The sequence below is a fragment of the Macaca fascicularis genome, chromosome 13 (genome assembly GCF_037993035.2).
Source record: "Macaca fascicularis isolate 582-1 chromosome 13, T2T-MFA8v1.1".
NCBI classification, from domain to species: Eukaryota; Metazoa; Chordata; class Mammalia; order Primates; family Cercopithecidae; genus Macaca; species Macaca fascicularis.
This window is the reverse complement of record NC_088387.1, coordinates 118,855,881-118,879,718: the sequence shown is the minus strand read 5'-3', so window position 1 is coordinate 118,879,718 and position 23,838 is coordinate 118,855,881. Positions and strand designations below refer to the sequence as shown.

At 50.2% G+C, this 23,838-nt stretch overlaps 2 protein-coding genes across 9 annotated transcripts in view; one reads left to right on the top strand and one right to left on the bottom strand.

The window, feature by feature from the left end:
* EIPR1 (EARP complex and GARP complex interacting protein 1) overlaps window positions 1–23,838 on the bottom strand; it is a 174,350-nt gene that overhangs the window by 74,198 nt on the left and 76,314 nt on the right. For 2 of the 8 annotated variants that reach the window (XR_012422712.1, XM_065527475.2), the window contains exon 1: window positions 982–13,302. The exons of 5 other annotated variants lie outside the window; for them this stretch is intronic. Coding sequence is in view for 1 of the 3 variants with exons in the window: in XM_065527475.2 (XP_065383547.1) it covers window positions 982–1,357 (376 nt within the window). In the remaining 2 variants the exon portion in view is untranslated. Of the gene's footprint in view, window positions 1–981; window positions 23,066–23,838 lie in introns of those variants that run through there. One more of the 8 variants, XM_065527478.2, reaches the window with a different exon arrangement.
* LOC123568443 (uncharacterized) lies at window positions 5,328–7,350 on the top strand. Its single transcript, XM_045369876.3, has one exon. It carries the CDS (start codon window positions 6,231–6,233, stop codon window positions 6,840–6,842), a length of 612 nt encoding a protein of 203 aa, XP_045225811.1. The 5' UTR covers window positions 5,328–6,230; the 3' UTR covers window positions 6,843–7,350.

The window sequence follows — 23,838 nt, the reverse complement described above, 5'->3', positions numbered from 1 at the left end:
CATGGAGACACACTCATCGGCTCTGAAACTCTGAGGATTTCTGTAGCTGTTGGATCCCAAAAGAGTGTTCAACACACATCCAGCAGCCATCACAGAAACGAAGGAGCTTTTAAGAAGCAAAACCTGATCTTTAGAAGGAAAACGCTGTAATAAGCAGGGAGGCATTTCATCTTTTATCTATGTTTTTCACACACTCCTGAACTGGGGTCCTGAAAACGTAACTTCCTGTGCCGAATTAACATCACAATGACTAGGAGCCAGCAGAGGGCAGGGCTTAAGGCTGCCACATAAAACCAGGCCTATGGCACAAACCACAGCAGCACTGCCCACAGACACCACGTCTGTGCCGACAGAAGTCAGAGAACCACAGGATACCTGGGCTGGAAGGGAACTCCGATATCATGCTGAATGAACACAGCCCCCTCATTTCACAAATGAGGAAACTGAGGCCCAGTGAAGCCACTGATTTTCCAAGTTCAAACGGCTCATTAGCACTGATGTCCAGAATGAATGGAGCCTCCTGACTCCCATAACAGCCCCCTGCTTTGAAAGAGAAAATTCCAAGTTGTGTCTTTAAAGCCAATTTGATGCCACTACCTACTTTTTACATGTTAACACAAAAGCTAAAGACCCTTAAAGAGATAAAGAGATAATCAGGGCAAAATGAAGGGATGGAGGCATATTCGTGACCGCCTGTGCTGCCTGCTGGAAGGGATTACCAGGCAAAAGGCTTACAGGAATTCAAAGGAGATTAGAGCCTTTGTGAGCATGAATAGTAGCTCCAGTCAGGCCGGCTAAAGGGTGAACAATGCCCTGCCTGGGGGACTTAATCTGATCCCCAGCTGGAGGAGGAGGAGGCTTCCAGGCTGCACAAGCAGTACATTAAGATGGGGCTATTTTTAGAGCCTGCAGCCATCTCTGAGTCTGGTAGGAGCTGAGCAGGAGGGATGAGGACAAACGACAGCCTCACTGGGCGCTCACCTGATGCAGGTATGCCTCGGGGTGCACGACAGGATGCCTGAAAATCTGGGCCTAAAAATACCTTCCTCGATGGCCTTTTAAACGCCTTAGGGATGGCACCATGTACAGATTGCAGCTCCTGAGCGTGCAGGGGCAGAGACTGACTGCAGAAGGCGGCAAGGCTGATGAGCAAGATAAGGATGACATCAGGTCTCTTATCCTCCAGGCATTCGTGAGGGGCACCCGCGCCTCTGACAAGCTCTGCTGGCCAGGAGGCAGCAGGAGGTGGTGCCAGCATCACAACAGGCTGCTGCCCCAACAGGAAGAGGGTGTTGAGAAGTGGGGGTGTCAGGGGCTCGCCGGCCGTGAGCTCCAGAGATACAGTGGGCGCAGGCATGAGATGCCAATCAGAGCAGTCTAGACCAGATGGAGCTGCGGCAGAGGCCAAGGGAGAAAAAGACAGGCAGGCTGCTCAGCCCCAACTCCACATGCCAGAAAGGCTCAGGGCAGAGACAGAAAGCTGGCCTGATGACCACAGTGCAGAGGCGCGGCCTCTCTCAGCTCTTCACCTAAGCCAGCTCACAGGCCTATGGCCCCTCGGTTTAGGGGAACCCAGGTCCCCTTGGGGAAGGACCCATGGCTATTTTATAGGAGAGCTGACCATGGGGAGAGGGAACTACCCCAGACCCTGAATCAATGCCAGTCCTGCTGGACCCAACACATCACAGGGTCTACGGCCCCAGGCAGAGACCTGGAGGTTGTGGCCCAAGTCCACCTCAGAGAACCCAGTGGGGTCAGTGTATCCAACCTGCGGTTATTTCTCCAATCCCTGCATGTGCGTTGGAATAGACGGACCTGGCATTGGCAGGACGACCACACAGCACCCACTCCATGGCTACAGAGCCAGTGATGACAGGAAGGACCAGAGGGACGCCCCAGGACATTCCCTCACCCATGAAATTAGTCCACCGAAAGCAGCACTGCAGTGTTGGTGGGATGGAGAGTTAGGACCACCATGGAGGTTGGGAAAGATGCCGGGTGCTGCCGTTGACCACACCCCACCAAACCCAGCTGTTTGGCCTGCGTAGCGGCAGAGGGTTCTCGGAGAATGACAGTGCATGATCATAAACTTAATCAGGTGGGCAACCCCAACACGGCCATTTCAGATACGCTGCTGTCACAGAGCACGTCTACACAAGAATGCAGGCCCTGGCTTCTGATGCAAAGATTGATCTAGCAATTTGGTCTACACCACCAATTTGAAGGGCCACCAGAAGCCATTCGCTGTCACCTGGCAAGGCCAGCAGTACCTGTTCACGTCCTGCTGCAGACCTACATCAAGACTCAGGCCTGGGGCCAACATGCTGTACCCATCAGGCACATCTGGCCTGCACCCCGTGAGCTAAGAGTGGTTCTGCATTTTTAAAGACATCAAAGGACACAGAGGAGAATATAAGACAGAGACCGAATGGCCTACAAAGCCTAAAATATTTACTCTCTGGCCCTTTAAGGAAGAAATTGGCTGGCTCCATCCACCTGTGCCAGTGACCCACTTGCCGCCTCAGGTGCTGTAGGCGCCCTGCAGACCATGCCTTGTGTAGCACAGACTGTTCGGCTGCTCTCCTTGGAGATGCGCCCTGTTCTCAGCCAAAGGCCCTGGAGGGAGACTGCAGGAGGCAGGGCCTTCCACGCCACAGTCCTGGAGTGGTTGTGAGTGTGTGCAGGGAAGCGTGGCCCCAACACTGGGCCCTTGGTCCTTCTGTGACCCCGTCACCTCAGTCCAGTGATAGCCTTTCCATGAGCCTCTCAATCCAGAGACTGGACCCCCAAGACTTCCTGCCCACACCAGCTCCGGGAGGCCTGGAGCCCATGCCAGTGTCCTGGTTCCCTCTGAAGGCACCCGTGGGGCCTATCTGTACCCTGCCTACAGCCCAGAGGGTTCCCACACCCTCGGCACAGCATGCTGTCAGCTGTGACCACCTACTCCCCACCTGCAATCCAGAGGACAGCCTCCTGCCAATCCAGCGACTGTGGACCAGCTCCAGCCTGGCCAGAGCAGCCACCTCTGCTGCACGGTGGGCTGAGGTTTGCGCCCCGCCAAGATCTTCCTTCCTGAGTTGCTCTTGCTCCGTCCGGGGTGACCTGAGGGAGTTTCTTAATACCTGACGCCTGTGACTCTTCTACCACACTTAGCGCTTCTTTATACTAAACTTCCCTGTTTAACCTGCTGTTTCCACTTCCTGCCCAGACCAATACAGCCTGACCTCATCCACAAAGACCTCAATCACAGGACAGAAAGCACAGTGAGGACAGCATGCGCTTGGGGTCTGTTGACCAGGAAGCATCGGGCACCTCAGATGCCTGAACAACACAGGTGCACACAGGTGGGAAGTAAGCCGGCTCCCCTTGGCTTAGGGAGGTCTCAAGGTCTGGTGATGTGGAGCAGATGGGGGCATCTTCACCACCACGAGGCCGACTTTGGTGGGGCTTTTTGAATCTGGGAGGTAACATATGACATAAAGCCTACCTCTGTCATATGGCGGGCTGTGAAGACCTGCATGGCCACTGGCACCCCGTGTCGGGGTGAACAAGCATGCTGTGTGGGGCCTCTGGGGGGCCCGTGGGAGAATCACAGGCCAGCCAGTGAGGCGTGGGAGGCAAGCAGTGTCCCTTCTGCATGTAACTTCTCTCCTGTCCGGACACAGCTCCTGGCTTCCCTACCCACTCCATCATGTGGGCATGCTGTACACTGAGCACTGCACACCACAAAACGCGTGTGGTCTGACATCAAGCCCTAAGCGCAGGCAGAAGCAGCAGTCACACTCAATCATCACACTCAGTCATCGACTCAGTCATCACACTCAATCATCGCACTCAGTCATCACACTCAGTCATCGCACTCAGTCATCGCACTCAGTCATCGCACTCAATCATCACACTCAATCATCGCACTCAATCATCGCACTCAGTCATCGCACTCAGTCATCGCACTCAGTCATCACACTCAATCATCGCACTCAATCATCACACTCAATCATCGCACTCAATCATCGCACTCAATCATCGCACTCAATCATCGCACTCAATCATCGCACTCAATCATCACACTCAATCATCGCACTCAATCATCGCACTCAATCATCACACTCAATCATCGCACTCAATCATCGCACTCAATCATCACACTCAGTCATCGCACTCAATCATCACACTCAGTCATCGCACTCAGTCATCACACTCAATCATCACACTCAATCATCACACTCAGTCATCGCACTCAGTCACTGCGTGGAAATCTCACTTCGTCCAAACAAAATTGTGTTCAAGCAGGTCCTGAGGCACAGGCAGGTGGCATAACTACGGGTAGCAGCTCCCTCTGCCTTGGCACCACTGCATTGCCTCTGTTCTCCTGGGAAGCTCCCCAGCACCGCGAATGAAGAGGAGCACCAGCCCTCAGCTCGGGAGCACCGACCCTTGGCTTGCACACAGCGCAGCCTCATGAGCTGCAGCAATGGGAAGTGCTCCCTGAAGAAGTGTCTCTGACGACAACTGGTAAAGAGAAATCATACCAGGAGGCAAAATTCTGAGCAGGACACTTGGCTGTCCACATTGTCCAGATGGGCAGAGATATGAGTCTGTATTGATTTAGAGGCTGTAGCCTCCATTTTGCCCTTATAACAAGGACTTGGAAAGCACAGAGCGGGGACGAAACAAGAGGGGATGTCGGGGCTCAGGCTGAGCAGGGTGCAAGCCCATCTGTGCCCACATGGATGCTCGCCGCAGGGTCTCAGCTCCAAAGAGGCTCTCAGAAGACCTGCTCTGCGGATGCCAATGCTCCTGCAGAGGGCCTGGTGTGTGTCGGCGTGTGCCAGTGTGTGCTCTGCGGGGCACCTCCTCTAAGCTCCAGGTTTATTACCTTTTCCTTTTGCGTCTCCATGCGGGGGTGGCAGCTGCTTCCCATGGTAACTAAGATCTGTGTTTCCTCCCTGGATGAAATCCCCGCTTTCTGGAACACAGGCACACTTATTACAGGTTTGGTTCTAGACCACCACGATAACATTAATACGGCAAAAAGAGAGTCACATGAATTTTTTGGTTTCCCAGTGCATGTAAAAGTTACACTGACACTATAATGCAGTCGAGTAAGTGTCCAAAAACATTATGGTCTAAAAAGCTATTGGGAATACCTTGATTTTAAAATACTTTATTACTAGAGAACACTAACAATCACCTGACCCTTCAGGGAATTGTCATCTTTTTGCTGGTGGAGGGTTTTGCCTCAGTGTTGATGGCAGCTGACTGATCAGGTGGCAGCTACTGAAGGATGGAGTGGCAATGGCAGTTTCTCAGACCAAAATGAAGTTTTCTGCATCTATTGACTCTTCCTTTCATGAAAGATTTCTCCAGCACGTGATGCTATTGGACAGCACTTTATGCACAGTAGAACTTCTTTCAAAATTGGAGTCAGTCCTTTCAAACCCTAACACTGCTTTATCAACCTGGCTTACGTAATATTCTAAATCCTATGTTATCATTTCAACAGTGTTCACGGCGTCTCCACCAGGAGTAGATTCCATCTCAAGAAACCACTTGCTTTGCTCATCCTTGAGAAGCACCTCCTCATTCATTCGAGTTTGACGGTGAGATTGTAGCAATTCAGTCCCAACTTCAGGCTCCACTTCTAATTCTAGTTCTCTTGCTATTTCTACCACAACTGCCGTGACTTTCTCCATGGAAGTCTTGAACCCCTCAAAGTCGTCCACAAGAGCCAGAGTCAACTTCCCCCATTAACTTCCTATTAATGTCAGTATTTTGACCACCTCCTGGGAATCACAAATGTTCTTACTGGCATCTAGAATGGTGAATCCTTTCTAGGTTTTCAATTTACTATGCCAAGACCCATCAGAGGAATCACTGGCAGTGGCAACAACAGCCTTAAGACATGTATTTCTTAAATAATAAGACTTGAAAGTTGAAATTATTCCTTGATCCATGGGCTACAAAATGAATCCTGTGCTAGCAGGCATGAAAACAACATTCGGCTCTTGGTACCACCCCTTCAGAGCTCTTGGGTGACGAGGTGCATTGCCAATGGACAGTAATTTCCAAAAGAATCTGTCCCTGAGCAGTAGGTGTCAAGAGGGGGCTGAAAATATTCACTAAACCATGCTATGAACAGATGTGCTGTCATCCAGGCTTTGTTGTTCCATTTATAGAGAATAGGCAGAGTAGATGTAGCATCATTCTTGAGAGGCCTAGGTTTTTTCAGAATGGTAAATGAGCATTGGCTTCAACTTAAAAGTCAACAACTCCATTTAGCCCCTAATGAGAGAGTCAGCCTGTCCATTAAAGCTTTGAAGCCAAGCTTTGACTTCTCTTTTGCTATGAAAGTCCTGGATGGCTTATACTCTTCGAATATAAGGCATTTCACTGACACTGAATATCTGTTGTTTAGTGTTCTGACGTGTTCCCCCTTCATCACTGATCTTAGGCAGATCTTCGGGAGAACTTGCTGCTCCACTTTGCACTCCTATGCTGTGGAGATGCCTTCTTTCCTCCAACCTCAGGAACCAACCTCTGCTAGCTCCCAACTTTTCTTCTGCAGCTTTCTCACTCCTCTTAGCCTTCACGGAATAAAGAGAGTTGGGGTCTTGCTCTGGATTAGGCTTTGGCTTAAAAGAATGTTGTGCATGTTTGGATCGTCTGTCCAGACCACTGAAACTTTCTCCATTATCAGCAGTAAGGCTGTTTGGCTTTCTTATCATTTGTGTGTTCAGTGGAGCAGCACTTTTAATTTCCTTCAAGAACTTTCCCTTTGCATTCACAACTTGGCCAATTGGTGTGCAAGGCCCAGATTTTGGTCTACCTCAGCTTTTGGCTGAGGCTTGGCTTCCTCACTAAGCTTAATCACTTCTAGCTTTTGATTTAAAGTGAGAGATGTTCCTTTCATTGAACACTTAGAGGCCACTATAGGGTTATTAATTGGCCTGACTTCAGTATCATCGTTCTCAGGGTATAGAGAGGCCTGAGGAAAAGGAGAGACATGGGAAACTGCCGGTTGATGGAGCACTCAGAACACACACAGACTCACTTCGCCATCTTACATGGGCAAGGCTCGTGGAGCCCCCAAACAATTACAATAGGAGCATCAAAGACCACTGACCACAGAGCATCACAACAGATACAACAATGATGAAAAAAGGTGAAATATTGTGAGATTACCAAAATGTGCCACAGGGTGGGACGTGCTGTTGAAAGTTGGCACGTGTAATTGAAAAAATGGGGCAATAGACTTGATGGACACAGGGTTGCCACAAACCTTCAGTTTGCAAAAGATACAATGTCTGAGAAGCACAATAAAGCCCAGTGCAATAAGATGAGGTGCGCCTGTATCTAGAGTGGTTTCTTGACCCTGACTGACAAAGTCTCCTAGACTCTACACCACTGGCGACATCATCCACTGACATGAGTAATTCAGAGAACACAGTTTAGACTGTGCTGCTTTTGAGATGTCAGAGCTATCTAGGCGAAAACAGCTACCAGGCAGTGTGATATTGTTATGGGAAGCCCAGGGATGGAAGTAAAGGTTTAGGATTATTTTACCTTACAGTATCTTTGTTCACATTCTCTTTCATGTATCAATAGACTCTAGGACTTTGGATTCTAGCAATACAGCTAATTCTGAAAAAAACAAAAACAAAACACAAAAAAACCTGGCTCTCTAAAATACTTAGATATATTTTTAAAGGCATAGCTATGCTTTCAGGGAAGTGAAGAATATGACTGAGAGCAAACAGTAAAGCTGTTGTTGAAAACAAAATGATAAACCATGGTTACCCTTCAATCTTGGCCTCTGTTAGGAACCTGAAGGCCACACACGGAACAGGAGAGTAAGCTTTTGGTCCACCAAAGGTAAAGAGGGGATACTAGGACCTCTGCAAAAACCCAGGCTCCTTAAAACCCACATCCTCATTACAGGAATGAGCTAGAAAACATTATTCTCCAGCTGGCATGCATAGAAAAATGTCAAAAACAAAAAGCACTTGTTTATCTCAGCTATGGCTCTTATAAAAAAAAGAGAGTCTACGCTGAGAACCTGAAAACTGCGTTGATCCTTACAAAAGTCTGAGTTTGAATTTACTGGTGTGGTCCACGAAATCCTAAGCCAAGAATCTAACTTAAAGAAGTCCTAGGTTTTGGGCCACCCTGGACATTTTCTGAAACAAATGAGAATCGTCTCTGGAGGAACGCACCCACAGGCCAGCCCCTTGGAGGCCCCACAGACTTAGAGCAGCCTGATAGGAGCCTGTGACCCAGGACAAACCCATGAAGACAGTGGCCTGAATGAGGGCAGGCCCAGAGAACAGAGCAAATTAGCATTCCAATGACTTCAGATACTAGAATCGCAATGTTCAAAGAAATAAAAGCCGGGTTATGAGCAGGCAACAAAAGACTATCACAATTTACCAAGAATCTTCCTAAAAAAATTAAATAAAGTGTCTAAAAGTAAAAATTATGACTGTTGAAATGAAAGTCTCGGTTGGCAATTTAACAGATTGGAAATAAGTGGTGAGAATTAATCATTTGGAATAAAGATGTGAAGAAAGAACCCAGGACGCAGCAGAGACTGTGGCATGGGAATGTGGGAGAAAGGCTGAGAGGGTTCGCCGTACCCTTAAGTGGGGTGCACACGAAAAACAGAAGACAGCAGGCACGGTATCAATAAACAAATTCTCAGACTCAGGAAGCACAACTATCTCCAAGAACCATAATTAAAAATATATCCACTCCTGGACACACCGTAGCAAAAACGCAGAACACCAAAGACAAACACAGAATGTTACGGGTTTCCAGTGCTTTCAACAGTTGGGCAGCTGACTTCCCAAGGGCAACAAAGGAATCCAGAGACAGCACACAACAACATGCGTCAGGCCAGAGCTGCTCAGTCGGCTACTCAAAAATAAAGGCATGTTAAGGTAAATCAAGCCATGAGATCCTACTTGGGGTGTAAATAAAATAAAATAAAATATTTTTAAAACCATGAGAATTTACCTCCAAAAGCCTCACTAAGGAAACTTCTGAGGACATACTTGGAAAATAAAGCGATCCCAGGAGAAAGGTCTCAAATTCGAAGTTTAAAAATAAAAAAAAAAGTTAAGAGAAATAAGTGGCAAAAATCTAGAAAACATCTAAATATGTGTGACATTAATGATAATACTAATATTTACTTTTGAGGTTAATAAAAATACCCAAAGGTAAAATTAAAATACTGGCCAACAAAATATCTAAGATAGAAGGGGGATGAAAATAGATTTAAAAGGTTTTCATATTGTTGGAATAGAGAAATACTGAATAATTAATTTCAGATTTCTGTTAAATATGAATAACAAGAATAACAACATGGTATGAGTAGAAAAAGAGCATATAACTTCTAAAACAATAGAGGAAGAGAAATGGAGCAAAAACAAGATTTACAATCACTCAAGAGAACAAGAAATGACCAAAACCCCCCAAAACAGCATAAAGTGAGATGAAGGAAAGTAGTACCAAAGAAAAGTATAAAGAAAGATGACAAGAATTATTAGAAGTAGATCAGTATTCACAGTAACTATAATGGACATCGGCTGGAGATTGTTAGACTGAATTTTTTTAAAATCAGCAAACATTGTTTATAAGGCATATCCCTAAAACTTAATGACACAGGAAGGCAAAGAACAGAAAATGTCACATCAAGCAACAAAAGAAACTGATTTAGCCATGTTGATATCTGCCAAAATAGATCTGAGAAAAAGAAGCAAAGGTCACCACTTAATAATACAAAGGTTCAGAAAAACAAAAAAAAATTCTAAACTTGTATGCCCTAAATAAAATTACACAAAAAACATATAAAGCAAAAATTGACAGAACAAATAAAAATAGAGGAATCCAATATCATAGTGGGAGACTTTAAATCTTTCAATAACTGATAGAACCAGTTAGAAAAAATTTAAAATAGCAAGATTATAAAAGAATCAAACACAACACAATTTTTTTTCTCAAATGAAACATAAAAATTAACCCATACAATAGACCATTGAAAATCTTAATATATTTCAAAGAATTAGTCTTAAACAATCATATTTCTTTTTTAACTGATGTTCCCCTTTTATGGAAAAGAGACTCCACATCAATATCAGAATTTCTAAAAACCACCAAGAGAGAATGAAAGATTAGGAAAAAGTTGCATCTTCACAATAACACACCCTTGTGAGAGGCAGTAAACAATGGCTAAACGTGAAAAGGCAGAATTGAAGATGTGCTGAAAGCCTACAGTGTAAACACTGCTAAGTTAAATGATCTAGCTGCCAAAGACTATACACTCAGGAAGATTATTATAGAGGTCATGGGAGAAAATTGCTACCATGACAGCTAAGTAACTTGCCTCAGGTCCCACAAGTGCTAACGGCAGAGCAAAAATAGAACTCAAGGCTTCGGACTCAAAGTCGATTGTATTTTTCTACTCTATTGCATCCACTGTACTAATGACCTTAAGCAAGTAAGTATTTTAAAAACTTACAAAACAGTAGGGTAGACAACGAAAGGACCGCATTAAAGTGAAGAAACCATTCAATTTCATAGGCATTGCTATGAAACACAGAAAGATTGTCGAGATAAGTGTACTCGATTTTTAGAAATTACCATTTAGGGCGAAAATCAATCTAAAGTGGACTGTTTACTTCTTTGCTGTTGCAAATGCTATATCAAAAACTTTTAAAAATCACTCTTTGATGATTTATTGGTAACATAATTAGCTATTCTGATGCATAAATATTCATCTACAGACAGAGAAGGGATGATGTGGGAGCCTACGTTGAACAAATACTTTTATCCACAGTTCTGAAATTTCCTTTCTTGAAAAATACTGCTTTTATAATGTTTTCTTATACCATGTAAGAGATGGACTACATCCAGTTTAGCTGCAGTCTTTCTGCAAGATTGCTCTTCTAACAGGGTCAGGAGTCCAGTCACCTTGCTCTTTCCTGCTGCACCCAGCACCCTTGGGCCTCCACACAAAGCTATGTGTCTTCCTGCTGGTTTGGGAGCACAGGGGCCCATGTGCCACTTGGTCTCAGGCTGTGGCCGGCTCACTGTCCACTACCTCCATGTCAACTGGTTTTGAAAAAGTGTAAATATGGCTGCTCTTCCGCATCCCTAGAATTATGCTGGGATGCTCTGGAAAGGTTTCCTCTAGATCTGCAGACGTAACTGATCAGCGGATGGCGTTTTCAGTGCATGTGCACTGAGTTCACAGTTTTCTCTAAGTTCTGGTTGTTTTAACAAGGAACACAACTCTAAGCATGAGTAATATTAAAAATAATAGCATCCATATGATTAGGTTAAAACGCAAACACCTATGATGATAGATTAATTTACTGAAATGTCTAAATTTACACTTTATATTTTGAGTAATACCTTAAACCACGAGAGGAGTCACCAGGGAGCAAACGTGTTTGTCAGTTACGGGTACTGTGTAATCCAATACTCTAATTAAAAACGTAAAAGAAAGAGAAGGTACCAGGAAAACTAAGTTGAATGTGTTAGGAAGTCTCATTAAAAACACATTATTAAAAACCCTGCCCATTTAGATGCAGGCAAAACAAAGTGCAACGTTGGGGGAGAAACCACAGAAATCTAGGAGCCTCTCCACTCACACGGCTCTACACGTGTCTTCTGTTCTCCATCCAGTGCATTGAAACTACAGCTGGAAACTGTAGAGGACATTGCTGGGAATAATTTACATAAGAAGGGTGATTTACATGCGGGATACTCAGGTCTGCAGAAATGCCTTGACCCCATATCAAAGATGAACAGCTTCAAAACCTTACCAGGTGATGGGTGGCGAGACCATTCTGCCAACATTTACCTCGCCCTGCCTTTGTGGTCTTCACCTACGTGCTTCACAAATATGAACTCACTTATCCTGGTAACAGCCCAGGCCCCGGGGACTACTCCCCCAGGTGTTCACTGGGTTCCTTTTCTTGTTAATTAAGTGAGAACCACCTGAGTAGGCTGAGTAACGCCCACCTGCTACTCTGAGGAGCCCGGGGCACGAGTGGGGTCCCTGCTGGGCGCTGCCTGCAGTCGGCCGCATCTCACCCCGCCCTCCTTTTACTTGCTGCGCAGCCTCGGCTCAGGGCCCTGACTGCTGTGAACGCTGCTGCCCCGTCTGTGCATCTCTCAGGCTGCGGTGGGGACAGAAGGGAGCTACAAGAGAAGGCATGTTTCACGGTGGACTCCAGCCCTTGGGCGGCACTTCCTCGGCCCGTGCCTGTGTTCTCCAGCCATTGATGGAATGAGGCGGCACAAGCCAGTCAGGGCTGCACCAGTGCTCCCATTTCAGGGCCGCAACCCACCCTCTGCTCCTCTCACTAGGGAACTTCCCTCCCTAATCATCCCTGGGAACAGGAGGGTCTGCACCTGTGGTTGAACTTCACCTGGTCCCACCACTGTCCCCAGGCTCCCTCAGTCTGTCTGTGGGGACTCCAGGTACGAGGCACAGGCCCCAGAGGCCCAGGGGAGTCTGAGATGGAAACGAGAGGACGGGGAGATGCAGGTACATGGCAGAGGCCACCTGCATGCCCGCATCCTGCCCCATCGGCTGCTGCCATCCACACCACACACAGGCTGCGGCTGGTGCCGCTGCCCACATGCCCTGCCCTTGGACCATGGGCCCCATGTTGCCTCCTCCAAGCTACCACTTCTCTGCAGGAGCCAGGGGAACCTGCCTTTCACCTGTGGCCTGCCAGCTCTCTGACAGAATGCCCTCCCTCCGTGCAGAGCTGCTCTGCCCGGGCACCATCTCTCCTTAATCCAAGCCCCGTCCTCCCCAGTCCCTACAGCATCCTGGCAGGAGCAGGTTGGGAAGCAGCCAGGCTCAGCTCAGCCTCACCATTCCTCACGACTTCCGACCCCTGAGGTCGGCCTGGCCTGGCCTGGCCTGCACTACTGGAGGCTCCACTTGTGGCCATTTCTGTAAGGGGAGGGGTCTTCCCCTCCAGCTGAGTCTGCTTCAGGGCCCCAGATCATCAGTGAGGTCGGCCCGCCTCCAAACCCAACTACATACAGGATTCAGGCAGGCCCGGAAGATGAAGCAGACGGAAGGCCATGTCTGCCCAGCACCCCCATAAGCCCCACGACGGCTGCCCCTGTGCAGGGAGGAGTCACGGGGGGCACCGCCCCACCTCCCACCAGCCCATCAGCCTCACCTCCAGCCAACAGAAGCAGTCTGGCAGACAGCAGAAACCTTGGTTGATACGTGAGTTCACCTGTGCTCTGACTACATCAAGTCTTTTTTTTATACCTACAGAAGGAAACAGTGACGTCTGCTCGACATCAAACTGCTTTCCGGACGGTGACTCGCCACCCGTGTTCTCACTAAAGCAGGAAAGTGTGGGTTTGCCAGCATTTGCTAAAGGAAAGGTGGCACGTAGCACCTTAGGAGGTAGTTTTTAAAAATCAGCATTATACACCTGGCAACCGATCATGTCAGAAATTCATTAACACCCCTCACTCCAAAAAATCTTCATCCCTTCATTCTTTGGAAATCTGATGATTTTCTGACTGATGTATTTAGGTTTCCAATATTTTTTCCCAGACTGAAATATCAAAAATGCTCTCTTATAAAAATATTCAATCAATTTATCTGTAAAAACGTATTTGTCAGTAAATACTGGGAAGAGGTGGGAATAGTCTGTCACCTTGAGCCCAGCGAGGGAGCGTGGGATACAGGGATGCAGGGCCAAATGGACATCACACCAGGCAAGGTCGCAGTCCCCGCTTGTGGCCTGCCGGCTGGGGATCCTGGGCAAGGTGTTGCTTACAGTCCCTAAGCCTCAGTCTCCCTAACTGCAAAATGTAGACAGATATCAATGCTTCTCTTCTGGGGATTTTTAAAATATTAAATGAGGTGGAAATGAATGCACATATCACAAAGCCCAGGAGATAAGGTAGACACTCAACAGAAGTGAGTTTAAAGAAGGTGTGGAATGGTGAACGCCCAGGCACAAGGGTCGGGACAGCAGCCTGCTCATCTGTGCGACTGCAGGAGGCTGCTTCTGACCCGATGCACAGAGCTGTGAGGGGAACCAGCACCGGGATGCGATGTTATACACAACCTGGGGAGTTTAGCTGCGTTCCGTCACACGCCATACGACTCACTGCAATCAAACACCTCTCACTTATATCCATGTCTCGGGCTAAAAAGAAGGCACAGGACCTCATCCTCTTACTAGTCACCATAGCGCAGCCTGGAGTCTATCAGCTGCAGTTTTGCAAGTAGCTTTTTGTAAGGACAGAGAAAAGAAAAATAAATGTTACTATTTATCTTTCTGCTTTTATGTATTTGTATGATTTCTATGGAGCCCATTCTGGTTCACCATTTTCTTGTAATCACCTTAGAAGAGGAAAGGGATGCGTTGTGGTTTATGCCTTTCTGATTCTTTAACTGAGGGAAAAGGGGGATGCAGCAGTAATTCCAAAACATTCTTCCTTCCACACTGACTGCTCTGAGTAGTCCCTTTACACCTGAGTCCGGAGCCTCACAGGTTGCAAAGCACCTTGGTGGTTACCCACAGTTACAGACAAGTCAACAATACCTCAAGGAGGCTCCACGCTCCCTCACAAACACAGAGGAACTCGGACCCGGTCTCCCAATGCCTCGCCCGGCCTAGGAACTCGGACCTGGTCTCCCAACTCCTCGCCCAGCCTCGTTCCCATCCTCCAGGTGCCTCGAGGCGGCATCTCAGGCTTCACACATGAGCCACACCCTGGCATGAAGAACAGGGTGGGCTGCAGGTGAGGGGCCCTGGGCAGACTGGCCCTGCCTCCCTGCTTGTCTCCCCCAACTTGAATCTAACCTGCTCCAGGGGAAGAGGGGCTCTGGCCAACTTGCTCACAACCCTGACCACGCCTGCAGACGGGAAGGGCTCAAGGCTGCGAGCAAATGAGGTTGCCTTATCTAAGTCAGCTGCCAGTATCCGTTCTGATTTTAACATCAGCAGACTGTTTTGTTCAGGGGAAACTCTTTCCTTCACTTCCATGACAGGTCACTGGTATGGCTTCCACGATGTGGCTCCTAGAGGTGGTGGCACCCAGGGGAACATGGCCAGTGCCACACTGAAAGCTGTGCCTTCCAGGGCACTCAAGGAGAGGCAGCTCCTCTCAGACCCAGGACATGAGAAGCTGCCCGCCCAGGTTGGAGGTCTTAGCACGAGGAGCCGGTGCCACCCGCGCCTCCTCCTGTGGTCATTTCCAGGTGCCGCCTGTGCGGCTGCCACTGCTGGACACTCTTCTTCCCCTTGATCTCCCTCCTTCTGGTGTCTCATCCTCTGTCCCGGCCTCCAGCTTGGGGTGCTGTCTCTACGTGGTCCTCCGGGCGAACCCAAGCACCATACCCACCCCCATCCCACATAAAGCCATGTTCCCTGGGCACAGCACCCTGTCCTTGCCTTCATGGCTGGAATGGATGCCACACTCCCTCGTCTTTCTGTACTCAAGGTCTGGCTCCCACTGTTGAGTGAATACAAACATCCGCTCAACAACTTGAAAATCAGGGAAGTCAGATTTCTCTTCTGGGCCCAAAAGTCCCCTCTGGTTGTGGTGGCCGGGACCTGCCCTGCTTCTCGGCGTCCCTCCAGGAAGGCTGGAGATTTGTTTATAGAAATCCAGCGAGAGTGCACGTTTCCCGAGAACGTAGGGCGAGTTAGCGAGCACTTCTCGAAAGACGGAAGTCTTCATTATGAAAGGTAAACAGATCCAGGGATTAGGCGCCTGGGAATACTGACATCTGTTTCATGAAAAGGTAAAGCAAAGCAAAATGATGGAAAAAGGCACAGAGAAGAGAGCGATTGGAGTGGTGAGAGGAAAAAATTGAGGGAAAATCTGGAAATGTAGTCAGCGGCTCCAGAAAGTCACTATTATCACACGACACTCATGAGCAACACCCACGTACACAGGAACACGGGCCTGGAAGGGCTCAGTAGGTCCTAACCAGCTCCCTTCAGACGGTCAAGGCGAAAACAGCATTGACATTAATTACATGACAACGGGGAATGCTGAATATTCTTATTTTTACCCGTCCAACCATCCCAAATTAAAATTTTATGTTGAAACTTGATTCTGAAATACATTATTTGAATTTTCCATATCTTTTCAAATGTAACTGTGTTTATTTCAAATTCCTATAGATAGATCAGAGAGGAAAAACAGAAACAAAAAATAGTTTTTTAAAAAATGAGAGATTAAAACCAAAGTTTCTGCAGGATGGTAGAGACCCTTTTTTTTTTCTTTTTTTTTTTTCTCTTTTTTTGAGACGGAGTCTCTCTCTGTTGCCCGGGCTGGAGTGCAGTGGCGCGATCTCGGCTCACTGCAAGCTCCGCCTCCCGGGTTCACGCCATTCTCCTGCCTCAGCCTCCCGAGTAGCTGGGACTACAGGCGCCCGCCACCGCGCCCGGCTAATTTTTTGGTATTTTTTTAGTAGAGACGGGGTTTCACCGTGTTGGCCAGGATGGTCTCGATCTCCTGACCTCGTGACCTGCCTGCCTCGGCCTCCCAAAGTGCTGGGATTACAGGCGTGAGCCACCGTGCCCGGCTGGTAGTGACCCTTTTTAAGCACTGGAGGGGCTCACATGAATGGAACTGAGTGTTAGGTGGAAATACCAAGTTCAAATGCCAGGATGCTTTAAAAGGGACACTGGGTATGTGGAAATGAGAAATTTATATTCAATGCTACAAAAAAGTTCACTGATGAGAGCCAGTTGGTGCAGCCATCACGTGAAGGGGGAATCCCTGCAAAGATCAAATAAATAAGTTTATGAAAATTCTAGGACAAACCAGCCAACAGGAGAGCCAAGTCAGCTCCCCGCTGGGTTCATGTCGGCAGCCATCAGCAGCCCCGGGCCTCCATCTGGTGGGGGCACTGCCCCTCCGTGCAGCTTGCACAGAGGCCTGAAGACGGACAGCTCTGTGGACATGGCTAGCAGCTGCCCCGGACGGAACATGCTTTTACCCTCAGACCAAGTGATGAAATCTCTTTCCAGCCTTCCGTGTGGAGCAAACAGAAAACACAGCCCCACAGGCTTCAGTGAGCCCGGCGCTTCCTTTCCTGCGCTCCCTCTCCACTCCCTCCCACCTGGTGCATACTAAACATACCCAGATTACGGTCTCTGTCTAGTTAGTCTCCCGTTCATTCCCTCGTGTTTAACCTTGAAACCCAACTGCCAACGTGCCGACATCGGTGCCTACAGATGGCCGTACGGGCTGCTGCGCCGGCTCCTGGCAGGGTGTGTGCTTTGATGGGCTCTGGGGGCAGAGCCAGCTGGCGGCGGCGACTCCGTTGCCCGGGGAACAGCCACTGAAGTGTGCGCTCCCGAGTCTGCACCAGGCCGGCGCCTGTCGCCGTGCTGGCCGAACCTCGACGCTGCAGGGGCTGTGCCCGGCGGGTGCCCATTAGTGCTCTCCGTGCTTCAGGAACAAGGAGCAGGTCCAGAGGCCCCGCTCTTCCCACTGACAAATGGGCTTGCCTTGCTGCCTTATTAATGACTATGCCACTCTCACCACCCAAACAAAATGCACAGCGTAGGAGGAAAGAATTAGCTTCGAGGAGGTGCTCTCACTATTTTTAGACAATGCCTGTCAGCCACAGAGCAGTGCAGTCGCCCTGCATACCTAGGGGTGATCTGTCCTTTTACGGAATGCAAACTCGGCTTTGTTTCACTTATTTATTCCACTTCCAATGCCCCCCAACCCAATTTAGTCTTCCCCATTTTTGCAGTCCTCATTTGGAGAAGAAATGTCCCAGTCCTTGCCACTTTGAGGAATCAGGGGAAGGCCAGATGCCCCACCCCTTAGCTCCCACTGCCATCACAGTGATGAGGCTCTCCTGGGCAGGGGCATCCTAAGAGGGTCCATGCAGCAGATGCGCCTCTCAGCACCACCACGCCAGGCTGGCCTCCTTCCCTATACCAGCAGCACAGCGCACTGGTCCGAGCAGCCAAGTGACACTGCGCCAACAAACATGGAGGCACCCAAGGGGCTCTGAACAACCAGGCCCAGCTCCGGCCCCGGCCACCCCTCCTGGCAGGTGGCCAGGCCACTCCTATCTCCTCACTCTGCAACCCATGCGGAGATGGAAGCTGCTGCCTCAGCATTGCCTGCAATGGCACAAGAGGACTCAGGAGCTCACACCCAGAAGTGACGTGCCACGTTCCAGGCACACTGGCCAAAACTCGCCATGCTTTCCCCCAGCTGCAAAGGACGCCCAGAAGGGCAGGAGGGCCAGACACCAGTGAGCACCACTAATTAAAGAGGGAGAGAAAAGACAAGGGAAACCTGCTGGGCACAGAGGCTCACACCTGTAATCCCAGCACTTTGGGAGGCCAAAGGAAGGAGGATCATTTGAGGTCAGGAGTTCGAGACCAGCCTGGCCAACGTGGTGAAATCCCGTCTCTACTAAAATACAAAAATTAGCCAGGCATGGTGGCGGCTGCCTGTAAATCCCAGCTACTCAGAGGAGACTGAGGCAGGAGAATCACTCAAACTCAGAAGGCAGAGGTTGCAGTGAGCCAAGATTGCGCCATTGCACTCCAGCCTGGGAGACAGAGCAAGACTACATCTCAAAAAAATAAAAAGAAAAATAAAAATAAAGAAAAAGGAAAAGGGAAAACCACCTGAGGAAATACAAGGGAGCGCTACAGAGGCCCCAGGTTATCTCCCCAAGACACAGGCCAGGAAGCAGACAGTGCACAAATGGGAGAGCCCACAGGCACAGAAGGCTGAGCCATGGCTGCACGTAAGCCAGGCAGCATGGAGACAGGGCCGGAGGCCAGGTCCTGAGCTGTGTGCAGACCATGGACAGTGGTGCGGAAAGGGAAACAGAACCAAAATGTACTCAATTTCTATTACGTGCCAGCACTTTGCATTCTTCAGCCAACCTAATCTCACTCCATGAAGCAGCTGTTATTTCCATTCTGTTGATGAGAAATGTCGGGGGCAGAGAGCAGTTCACTTCTCAGGACACAGCAACTCCAATGGAGCCAGGATTCCAACTCAGGTCTGCCCAACTCCCAGTCCATTTCCCCGTGTCATTATCCTGCCTTTCCGCTTGTGGCAGGAAGGAGCGCATAGTTGGGAAAGGGGGGCCGCCAGCAGCAGAGTCAGAGGAAGAGAAGGTGGCTGTGGGAGGAGAGAGTGCAGACGGCCTGGGGTAGGTCCCGGTGAGGTCGCCCTGAGAAGGGAAAGCGGGCGTCAGAACCACATGACCCAGCAATTCTCCCCCAGAAAGAACAGACGCGTAGGTATGGATTTTCAATAGTGTTGTACAAGGGCAAGATATTGAAAGCCAGTGGTCACCAACGGAGAACTGGTTAAATACACAGGGACACGTCAAATCACCACGGAAAATGTCCTCATGAAAGACGGCTTCACGCTCCGTCTCGGGGCAGGCCGGACAGTCCCCGAGGTCAGCGAACCCGCGGCCCTCACTGCCTCTGTCTCCACACAAACCAGAGACCCCCAGTCCAGGAGGAAGGACCTGGGACAGGGCAGGGGAGAAGCAGGCTCCAAGCACACCCTGGAGCAAACCTCAAAGTCAGGGCTGGGGTCAGAATGGGGGCCAGGAAACAGAGTCAGCGCCCCCACCCCACCCCCACCCCCAGGCCCCGGCTGTGGTGAACAGGAGCAGCAGCACCCACCGCCTGCCCAGCTGCAGCGAGCGAGCGCCGGCCACGGCCCCACGGCCACGGTCCCACGGCCACAGTCCCATGGCCACGGCCCCACGGCCTCTGCTTCTGTTAAGGCTCAGGGTCAATTAAATACCAAGTGTTGGGGACTGAGCACTTCTAGCTTCAAAACAAGAGTTTGCTTGTTTTCTTTCTCGCTTGCTCCGTAAGAATTAAAGTGTTGGAGTCCAAAGAAAGCTCTGCTGACCACGCGGAGGCAAAGCTTCTGACGCTGCACAAGAGTTACTAACACATGGAGCAGAAGCCACCGACTGTCTCCAGGACCCTCGCACGGAGCAGAAGCCACCGACTGTCTCCGGGACCCTCGCACGGAGCAGAAGTCGCCAACTGTCTCTGGGACCCTCACCTTGGAAGCAGTGCCCTGCCCTGAGGACACGGGGCAGCCGCCTGTAGGTGTTCCAGCTGTGGCTCCATCTTCCTAGCCGAGAGCCAACGCTAGTTGCAGCAACTGGGAGTGAACAAACCTTCCCAGGACTCCAGCTTTTTCCAGCTAAGCCCCCGGGCACGTGGAGCAGACACAAGCCACAACTGCTACCCCTGCCTGAATCCCCACCCTCAGAACTCACAGGCAGCACAAAAGGTTATTTTTATGCTAATAAAAACAAATAGGTTGGCCTCATTTACAAACCCAGGGTGATTCGACAACTGCTGTCACTGTGTCTGCCTGTGCATGATGCATGCACACACCGTTCCTGTGTAAAATGTGCTGCCATGACATGGCCTCCATTCAACTCCAGGTGTCAAGTGCCAGATTCCAGGAAGCCCCAGGAGTGGGCCCAGAAGGAGCAGTACCGAGGACCCCCAGGGGTGGGGACCATTCTACCAGGCATATCCTGGGGACATGGGAGGACCGAGGGGTGAGGGACACTTGGTGTCTGTGACAGGGAAAGGCTGAGGCATCAGGCTCGGCTGCGTCTACCTTGGTGACTCTGGAAGCGTTTTCAGAAGCACATGTCACATGTCATAGGCGGTGTGCTCCGGGGGAGCAGGGATCTCACAGTCCAGAGTGCCCCACAGAGCACCTGAGACAGCGGCTGGCAGAGCACAGGCACCAATGCCCCAGAGGAACAAGCCAGCCCCTGCATCCCCACGTGCCGAGTCCATCCTCCAGCAGCTCCAAGAGGCGGAGCTATCAATTTCACATATAGACAAGGAAACCAAGGCTCGGAGAGTTGAAGCCACCATCCAAGAACACACCAGAGTGCCGGCTGGCAGAGGGGGCGGTGGGGAGCAGATCATACCTAGACCCAGCTGCAGCACCAGGCTCGTTGACCACACTCTAGAAAAGTTGTTCACCATGCTCTAGAAAAGTCGTTCACCATGCTCAAGAAAGCTCGTTCACCACGCTCCAGAAAGCTCGTTCACCACGCTCCAGAAAGCTCGTTCACCGCGCTCTAGAAAGTTTTTTCACCATGCTCCAGAAAGGTTGTTCACGATGCTCCAGAAAGCTCATTCACTATGCTCTAGAAAGCTCACTCACCATGCTCCAGAAAGCTCATTCACCACGCTCTAGCCCCTACGGACCTGGGCGGTGGAGGGTCCGAGGTCGTGTGCAGAAGTACTGAGTAAGGAGTAGGCTGCTTGCACCAAGGGGTAAGTGTCATGAGAGCTCTTCGTGGCCCCTCACACGGTTCCCTCTCCTCCCTGCAGCCCAAGTCTGCTGTAGGTAAGGTTGTCACGGGGTACGTCCTGACGGAGTGGCGTTGCGGCGGGTGGGAGCAGCGGGTGGGGCAGGGTCACAGTCTCCCGCCGCCACCTGGGACCTCGGTACATGCTTGTCCTGCCGCCCTTCAGATGCTGTTCTGGAAGCAGGTGTGCTTTTTCCAACCCCTGCCCCTCTGCTAGCCTGGAGGTCTTCCAAAACGCAGGCCACCCTCGTACCTCAAGACGAGAAAGAAATCCAAACACTGAACCCAAAGCAAGTTTTGGGACTCTAGCAGTTTAGGACATTGTCATTGAAACTATGCAAGTTCTTCAAAAGTGACCACAGGGCGAACAAGGAGGTGACGTGAAATACCACGTTACAGCTGAACATGAGTGTCGTGTGGCTGGGGCTGCTGGGGTGTCCAGAAAGTTCTTTTGCTTCTCTGACTGGTGGCAGAGTGAACGACAGTTATTAATGATGTAGGAACCCAAGCCAGGAAGAAAAGCACCGTCAGGGACAAAACCAGGGAGTCACCGTGGCCCTTACAGGGTAGATGCAGCTGGAATCTGTTGCTAAGCAACAGCCCTCCCCGTTCCTCGGGTGTCCACCTCTGGACTTCGCCAAACGTGAGGATCCCGAGACAAGCCTGACCTTCCACCAAGCCCAGGAAACACTGCTCAGCGGGCCCCGTCAGACGTGGCAGCATCAGATGGCGCACAGCCTGGGACAGAGGACAGACGCGCGCACGCAGCGGCCATGACACAGGGGAATGGGGATGAAACCAGATTCTGGTGCACCAGCCATTCCTGCATGGGAGGGCAGGAGGGCCGGGTGGTGGCCTTGGCAACGAACACAGGTCCCAGCAGCCCTGGCCCCCCAGGCAGCCACAGGCCCCCAGTGGAGCCCCACCCTGCACACAGCCTCCAAGTGCCTGCACGGCTGCATCTCCCGCAATTAAAATGCAGGCTTTCAAATCCATGGCGCACACGCACTGCTCAGCTTTCTGGAGTTTTAATTGCCCATTTGCTTTCTTCCTGGCAACAGAACTGCTCTATTAATATCTCCCCACCGGTTTCAGGGGAGAGGGGAGACAAGGGAGGATTCGTTTCCATATTAATTGGCAAACCTCTTTGCCGCCTGCTTCCTGGACCTCTCAGGGCTCGCTCTTCCTGTCTCTTTCTTCTCAATCATTTCGCTGTCACTCTCTTCTCTCTGGGTGATCCTCTAAATTGTGGTTTTAAAACAAAGAATGCCGAGCTCAGGGTTTTCTTTCTCTCTGTCCAGAGGATGGTGCGTGTGACCCAGGGACCCCGAGTATGTTGTCGGATCTCGAATGCCTCCAAAAATGACAGAAGGAACAGTCTCGTCCTCTGTGGGAGAAGGGCAATGGCAGACCCAAAACCGAACTGAGGGACCATGGGACCCTGGGAGCCATGCCCTGCTCCCCACTCTACACCAGCCTCCCGAGCTTCCGCTTCTGTGCTGGCTCCCTCAGTCTCCCTCCCGGCTTGTAAACGAGGCATGCCCAGACCCATCCGTGATCCTGTCTCCCTATGTGCACTGAGTCTAAAATCAGCCCCAGGGCTTTGAATCCCATAGAGTGTGCCAACAGCACCCAATTCACATCTCCCACGCTCACCTCCCCGACACAGGCTCCCAGAGGCACCAGCTTCAGCAGACGCATAGACACATGATATGCAATTAACACTTAGTGTCCAAACCTGAATGCCAGTGGCTCCCCAGTCTCATCCTTCCCGGGGCTTCCCATCTCAACAGGCAGCATCAGCACTACACACTTGCTCAGGACACAAGATACTGGCCCCACCTTGATCCGTGCCTCTCATCATGACCACTGTGTCCTTTGTCATGGCCTCCAGGGTGAGTGCCCCAGTTCCAGCTGCCACGGTCGCTCACAGGACCACACGATGCCCTCTGATGGGTCCTGCCATGGCTCCTGGCTAAGACCCGGCTGGCATCTCCTTCCCAGCCACTTGTTTCTCCTTTATCCCATTGCACAAGTTGCACATTTTCTTTTGTACTTAGCATTGTCTGTCCCCCGTCAAGCCTGCAGGTTACAAGGGCAAGGTGTGTAGCTGGTGGATGCTACAGGCCCAGTGTACAGGGCAGTGCCTGGCACAAGAGAGTGGCTCGTCTCGCTCACCCGGATACAGCCCCCAGGCCTAGAATGCTGCCTGGAGCAGAAGAAGATGCACAATGAAGGGTGGTGGATGCGTAATTACCACATGTTATATGAAGTACACAAAAGATTATGAGACGCATAACACCTTTTAAATGCAAAAGAACACAAAAGGAAGAGTCCTTTTTCAAGATGGTATTTTACCACTAAAATGTGACAGCGGGTTGGACGAGGAAGGATTGGAATTGGGAGAGTCAAAGGTTCCCAGGAACCTAAGCCACAATCAAGAGAAAAATCTCCCTGAAGAAGTGGCGGCAGCA

Bases quoted from the DNA above. Each gene is read 5' to 3' on its own strand.
- LOC123568443 (XM_045369876.3), top strand. From the start codon at position 6,231: ATGGTAAATGAGCATTGGCTTCAACTTAAAAGTCAACAACTCCATTTA.